Source organism: Gossypium hirsutum, chromosome D07, assembly GCF_007990345.1.
Source record: "Gossypium hirsutum isolate 1008001.06 chromosome D07, Gossypium_hirsutum_v2.1, whole genome shotgun sequence".
NCBI lineage: Eukaryota > Viridiplantae > Streptophyta > Magnoliopsida > Malvales > Malvaceae > Gossypium > Gossypium hirsutum.
In genome coordinates, this window is record NC_053443.1 from 473,382 (window position 1) to 481,208 (window position 7,827).

The following is a 7,827-nucleotide window of genomic DNA, read 5'->3' on the forward strand; positions in this document are numbered from 1 at the left end:
TAGGTATTTTGGTTTTTTTAAAAAAAGAATGTAGAGTTTTGTTAGTAATTTTATTATTTGAAAGTTATTTTGCCATGTTATTAATTTTGTTAGTTTCTGAATGAAAAATTTTGCATTAAAATTTTTATGTATTTTGTTTACATTTTGAAACTGTTTTAAGAAATTTAAAATTCTTTTTTTACAGATCTAGTATTGAAAATGGAGAATCAGTTTTTTGTATGCGTTTATTTCGATGGAGAAATTTTAACAACAACTGTGGGATGTATATTTGAATGTCACAAAGAAGTAGCAATGAGATTTGATAGAAATATCTTGTTTGATGATATGAAGGAAAAAATTAGTGAAAAAATTTATAGACGTTGTGGGAGAAGGATATCAAAAGTTTTCTACAAGTTTCCAGTATCAACAGATCCAATAAAATTTACCGAAATGGAACTTGTAGACGATGAAGACGTGGAAACAATGGTCGCTCTTTATTGTGGGACTTCGAGTAACAAAAATGCACCGATTCAGTTATTTGCTGAGTTAGCCAGTGTGGAGGCAACTGAAGATCCCACTCCATTAGGTGAAGAAGATGGAGTTGAAGCGCCGTGTATGGTGGTTCCGGTATCGTATGTTGATAGTCAATCACCTATACATGGGATAAATATTGATCTTAATGCTGCAGCCGAGACTGATGTGGTTGGTGATGATGTATACTATAGTAGTGATCCTGTTGATTACGAAGTGGATAGTGAGAGTGATCCCGACGCAGACAAGGTCCCGGATGATATTGACGACGAAGGGGTGAATGAGGATGGAAATGTTAATGCGTCTTCAGTCGGAAACCAGATTCGTCGTATTGTGATACACAATAATCCTGGGGCACACATGTCTCGGATAGACCCCGATGCGGCACGGGCAGCTGAGTTTCCGGAGTACCCTGAAATACCACATGGTTACCGAATGGGCGTATATTCTGATCCAGATGAGTTACGCGTGGGCCAGAGATTTGAAAGTAAGGAAGAATGTATGTTTGCGATTAAGCGGTATAGCATGAATATATCAGTAGATTACAAAGTCATCGAGTCTAAACCAACATTATATATTGGAGAGTGTTGGAGGTCGGCAGAAGGCTGCAATTGGTGGGTATGAGCTGCATTTATGCAGAAGTCGCAGATGTGGGAAATACGAAAATTTGTGGAGCCCCACACATGCACTTCAACACGTATGACAGAAGATCATCGAAAACTTGACTCCAAAACTATCTGTACATGCATCATGCCAATGGTGAAAGACATGCCGACCATTAAAGTTTCGGTACTGATTGCTGAAATACAAGCACGATTCCAATATCGAGTATCATACCGGAAGGCATTGATAGCTAAACAGATGGCAATGGAGCAATTGTACGGAGATTTCGATGCATTGTACAATGAATTACAGGGATGGATAGCCGCCATGAGGGAACACGTGCCGGGGATTGTAATTGAGTTGCAGACACGATCTTATGACGATCCAAATGACCAACTACAATCGAGAAAAAGAATTTTCCATCGGATGTTCTGGACTTTTGATCAATGTGTGCGCGCATTTCCCCACTGCAAACCATTTGTGCAAGTAGATGGAACCTGGCTATATGGAAAATACACACAGATCTTACTTCTTGCGATTGCTCAAGACGGCAACAGGAACATACTCCCGATAGCATTTGCCATCGTCAATAAGGAGAACATGGAATCGTGGGAGTTCTTTCTTACCAACCTGCGGAGGTATGTGATTAGCAATGATAATATTTGCATCATTTCCGATAGAGGAAAAGGATTAATTGCAGCCATTAGGCGTTCTGGTGTACCATGGCGATCTGTTTACTGCATCCGGCACATCGCGGCTAACTTCCAGCGAGATTATAAGAATGCAGACTGGAAGAGACAAGTTGTGAGAATGGGTAAAGAATTACCTTATCTTTTAAATATAAGTTTTAATGTTTTAGAGCAATACTGTAACTTAAAATTTTTTTAATACATATGCAGCGTACGAGCTAGAGCCACATATTTTTCGCCAAAGAATGGCCTGACTTGAGAGTGACATAGAGGGTCAAACCAATACATCTTTCCGGCAGTGGCTGGGTACCATGGAGCCGTGGCAATGGGCTCAAAGTTTTGACGAGGGCTTTCGTTATGGTCAAATGACTACAAACTTAGTGGAGGGGATCAACGCTGTGTTATTAAAAACACGGAATCTTCCAATTTCATCTGTCTTCTCGGCAACGTTCTTCAGGTTGGCTACCTTGATGCCAAGAATGGGTCAGCAACAAGTGAACCAGATGGAGGCGGACCACGTCTTTGTCGAAGGCATTAGGGATGCAATGGTTGTAAACCGTCGAATGGCGAGGTCGATGACAGTAGAAGTATATTCACGACATAATGAAACGTTTCGAGTTACAGAGACCATCGGTCGTCGACCCAGTATACCACCTAGGTCCTACGGAGTTGATCTCCGAAATAGACGGTGCGATTGCAGAAGGTTTCAAACACTTCATTTTCCATGTGCACACGTCGTGGCAGCTTGTGCTAAAGTTGGGCTCAATGTAGAACAATTTATCGATGAAGTGTACACCATCGAACGCACGTTGCGTGTATGGGAAAACGAGTTCCCCGTGCTTCCTGACCTATCTACTTGGGAGGTACCTCCGGCGACCTTCGAGCTAGTCCCAGACATAAGGTTGCGTAGAAACCTGAAAGGTCGTCTGCAATCATCCAGAATCCATAACGAAATGGACATTAGGGAGAAATCTGACGGGAATTTGTGTGGCGTATGCAGATTACCCGGTCATAATCGGAGTAAATGCCCTCTTCGAAACTACCATGTTGGACAATCGTCTCAATCGAGTAGAAATTGATATGTACTTCATTACATAAATATGGTTTGAATCTCAAAATTGGCATGTAGCCATGAAAATCTCAAACTGGTAAATTTCCCCTGACTTGGCGAGCGTCCAAGTAATTCATTGCAAAGGGTAGCCGGCCTAGAGATTGAACTTACGCCCGTGACCGCATTCCCGTCTATGGGAAGCCCGAGCTGTACTGCAACGTCCTCTAGAGTGACGGTACACTCTCCGCATGGCAGACGAAATGTGTGGGTCTCCGGACGCCATCGCTCGACTAAAGCGAAAATCAAGTCGTATCGCAGATCAAAAGTCCGAATCAATGCCGCTGATCCGAACCCGGCTAACTCTAAGTATGGTATTAGGCGTTCATCTGGCTGAAACCTTACACTATTAACACGGCCCCTCAATGCGCGGTACGGACCCTGACATTATTAAATTAGCAAAATAGTTAATACAATATAATTTAATTCAACAAATAACATGATTATCAAAAATAAATTTTATTACCATCTCATTAATAGTACTTGATATGTGATTATTATTATTAATTAGAGAATCCATTTCCTGCAAATCTGCAATAAAAAAAATGAATTCAGTTAATTTGTTTCAAAAAATCAATAATTACTGTTAAATAAATACAAAATCAAATAAAATTTAATTATATAAATGTTACATTATATAAAAATTAAATAAGTTAACAACAACTATATGATTAAAAAAGTCAGTTATTTTTTGGTAAAATTTTTTTTCTGACATCCTATTTTAGTATTTTTTTTTCTATATTATTGGTGTAAAAAACCCAAACTTTTAATAAAATGATTTTTAATTTTTTTATAATTAAACTTTTAATGAAATGATTTTTAATTTTTTTATAAACTTTATATGTTAAACTCACCAAATACTAAACTAAACACAACAACTTATAGCTTAATCCTAAATTACTAATAAATTAAATTTTAAATAATCACAAACACAAAATATTGTGATTTTTTCCCAAATTACTAACAAATTAATTATAAAATAATCACAATATTCATACAAAAAATTACAATATTACAATATATCCTCACATTACAATATTCATACAAAATTACAAAATTACAATATTCATACAAAAAATTGCAATATTCATACAAAATTATAATATTACAACATTCATACAAAAAATATAATATTCATACAAAATTACAAAATTACAATATTCATACAAAAAAATTACAATATTCATACAAAACTATAATATTACAATATTCATACAAAAAATTTATAATATTCATACAAAATTACAATATTCATACAAAAAATTACTAATCCAAAACTATAAATACAAATTTAATTATAAAATAATTACAATATTCATACAACATTACAATATTCATAAAAAAATTATAATATTCATACAAAAAATTTAAAATATTCATACAAAATTCTAATCTAAACTATAAACACTAAATATAGATAATTTATAATTAATAATTAATAACATAAAATTCACAATATTTTCTAAAATATATCCTAAAAAATTCACAAACTATAAACTTTTTAAATTATAAACAAAATTATTTATTAAAAAAATACATTACCTTTTTTTTTCTTTCTTCTTCTTCTTCTTCTTCTCCTTTCTCTCTCTCTTTTTTTTTTCTCTACCGTGTGGAGCTTGGGACCATTCCATTTGCTATTACTTATAGCAAAAATAAAAAGTTTTTGAAGGGACATTTCAATGGCAGCAGCAGCAGCACCATGCAGGGGGGGCAGAGCCATTGGCGCCTGTCCATCAGGCTCCTTCATTGGCGCCTACTTGACAGGCGCCACCCGACCCGACCCGACCCGACCTTATTTTGACCCGTATTTTTTTTTAAAATATTAAAAAAATATAAAATTATATTTTAATCAAAAAAATTATTATTATTTTATTCATTGGCGCCTATCTAATAGGCTCCAATGAAAAAGTAACCTATTTTGATAAATTTTTTTCTGACATACTATTTCAGTAATTTTTTTTTCTATCCTAATTAGGTAAAAAACCCGGTACTTATTGCCGTGAGATTCCCTGTTTTGCTGGACTGTCTTCAATGGATGTTTTTTTGGTGTTGTTATTGGTAGATGAGGTTAATTTTTGAGTGTTGTGATGTGACACAAGTGCAACAGGACATTGTTACTCGTTCTTGTGGGAGTTTACCTTTTGTTTGGGTTGATAAGAATCCTCTAGTGATTTTGATTTTGAACTGTGACTGTTTTTGTCCTTCACTTGTTTTTAGGCAAGTTTTGTATTCCATTTCTTGATGGTTTCCAGGATATCTATGCTGTCATTCATATCCTCTTTTCTATTCCTATTTCGGGACTTTTTAATCAATAAATTTCATTGCCATTGAACAAGTAAGAGTAAAAGGCAACTGAGTTCAATTTCTAACATGCAAATGGAAACTATGTCATAAATCTCTTCTTCGTCTGTTATTTTATTTTAAGATTTCGATACCTTTATTTTTCAGATTTTAAAAAATTAGGTCCAACTGTTAACATTATTAAAATTATTTTGTTAAATTTAGATAAATTATAACTTAATTTTGTAAATTACATGACTACAAAGTGAATATATATATTTTAGTTTCAAAAATGTCATACCAACAAATTTAGCAAAAAAAGAAAAAAAGTAGTTTTAACAATTGGACCTTAAATTTAAAATTTAGAAAGTGTAATAACTAAATTTTTAAAAATAGAAATACAAAGATAAAATTTCGAAAAATATAAAGACTTATAATATGTTTTAACATTTGCAAAAGATGCAGTTTATAAATGTCCTACCATGGAAAGAACATGCAGTGGCAGGCTCCTATATTTGTACAAATTGTTAAAAGATTTTTTTGAGTTTTCAAGCGTGGAACCAGCTTTGCTATTTACTGCAAATGTGGGTCAGGATATGTTTTCATGGCCGTTGATAGTATCAAATAAGCTCACTGGGGCTCCACCCTGGATGGACAACCCCCAAAAAATATCATTAGTTTTTCGATTGTATGAACTATGAACCACACAAGTTCAAAGCATCAACCAACCAAAGTAGATGATGGGATGTTTTCTTTTTTCTAGCATGTGACAACAATGAAATTTCATGTACAGAGTTAGCCGTTGGAACATCTTTAGGAAGAGATGTTAGGTAAATTATGTGTGGATTGTTAATAAATTTTTGTTGAGTTAAATTTTATCGTGTGGATCTATTTTAATTTGGTTTTAGATATTAATTTAATTGTACTTTTGTAATACTTCATGATAAATCCTAAAATTATGTATGTTTTGATTTAATTTGGGTAAAAGTATTGTGGAGATTATTGTACTAAGAGTCAGATTATATTTTATTTCATTCATTTAAAAAATAAGTCACTGTACATTAGATCAAAAAGTAAATAAATTTTTTCTGTTAAAAATTTCACCCATTTAATAATAATTCCCAATAGTAATAATTCTTATTAGAATTAGGGGGCAGGTTTCATGTCAATGGCAAAATACCTCATTTGTTGCAACACTCTTTTAAACAATAAATAAGAAATAAGGGGTTCTCTTGAACTAAGAAGGGAAAGGAAGAAAGCGAGTCGGTGTGATAGTTCCTCATCCTCAAATTAATCCTTCCCATGGATTATTGTCCCAACTAATAATTAATTGTATGGGTGAAATCTTGATAGAATTCGAAAAAGCGAGGAGTAAGTCCCAAGTCATAAAATAAGAAAAAAAATACAAAATTCTCATGTTTATAGGATTAAACAAAGGGATTCACAAATAAGATTGCCAATGCTACAACGAGCCCATGAATTGTTAAAGCTTCCATAAAAACCAAACTAAGCAATAAAGTACAAGGACCAAGTTTTAACCGTAGAAAAATAGTGTGACTGACAGAATAACTAGACAGTTACGTATACCTCATTCTAACGTACAAGGACCAAGTTTTAACCGTAGAAATGAATGAAAATTTTAACAGAAAGATCGATTTGCTCTTTGATCTAATGTATAAAGACTAATTTGCCCATTTTGAATAGAGGGAATAAACTGCAATCAATCTAACTTCTAGGACAATGGCCTCGATGGTACTTTTACCCCATAATGTAATATTATACATGAACTTTGATTTGATTCAATTTTCACAAACCAATAACATCATTATTGATATAACACTATTTTATGTTACATTACATACACAAATAATTATATTTATATAATATAGAAATAAATTAATGTGTTCACTTATTTAAATGTATACAATTAAATTAAAATCAAAGTTCATATATCTAATTTACACTTTATCATCAATTTTAAATATAATTTGATAGGAATATATGTTATCGGTGGTTATAAGAAATATGTGAATTAAGTGAAGAAGTAGAAAATTAGTATATGATAGCTGGAATTTGCTGTCCGGATTAGAGTTAGTGATGTGACAAAGTCACTGCCCTCTGATGAGCCGAACAAGTGAGGAGAAACAGATGAAGAAACAAGAAATCAGCAACAATGACATCATTTGCCCAATATATAATATATATACATATATCATAATGCATATTAAGGAGGGTTAGTGTAGTTTTAGTCGTTGAAATTAACCCAAAGCCATTAATATTAGTAAAATATAGAAAAAAAAAACAAAACAAACTTCCTAATCCACTTCTTCAAATTGGAATAAACAACTAATTTGAAACATATAGATTAGAAGGTGATAATTATGTAGGGTAAAATCAAATTAAATTCGACATGTCAAAGTTGTTGTTTTATAAAGTCGTCATTTTTAAGTTGTTTTATCAATATAAAAGAAGCAAGACAGAAGCAATGAGTTTCACCAAGCCAAGAAACTCTAGCATCCCTTTCGGGAGGTTGAGTAATAGACATAATAAAATTCATCTAAGAGGGTAGACGTAGAGTTGAATCAACCTCCTTCATATCTTCTATTGCATGACGTTTAAACATAAGATATTATCAAA

The 7,827-nt window shown here is 33.2% G+C and overlaps 1 protein-coding gene across 1 annotated transcript; it reads right to left on the minus strand.

Moving 5' to 3' along the window:
• Positions 1-2,892: 2,892 nt before the first annotated feature.
• Positions 2,893-4,657, minus strand: LOC121219466 (protein MAINTENANCE OF MERISTEMS-like). Its single transcript, XM_041097711.1, has 2 exons — positions 4,517-4,657; positions 2,893-3,291 (listed from the first exon to the last, which is right to left on the minus strand). The coding sequence occupies exons 1-2, from the start codon at positions 4,655-4,657 to the stop codon at positions 2,893-2,895; spliced, it is 540 nt and encodes a 179-aa protein (XP_040953645.1).
• Positions 4,658-7,827: the final 3,170 nt, after the last annotated feature.

Bases quoted from the DNA above. Each gene is read 5' to 3' on its own strand.
- LOC121219466 (XM_041097711.1), bottom strand. From the start codon at position 4,657: ATGAAGGAGCCTGATGGACAGGCGCCAATGGCTCTGCCCCCCCTGCAT. The intron at 3,292-4,516 runs GTAGAGAAAAAA...TAATAATGTCAG, and splicing joins ATGGTCCCAAGCTCCACACG to GGTCCGTACCGCGCATTGAG.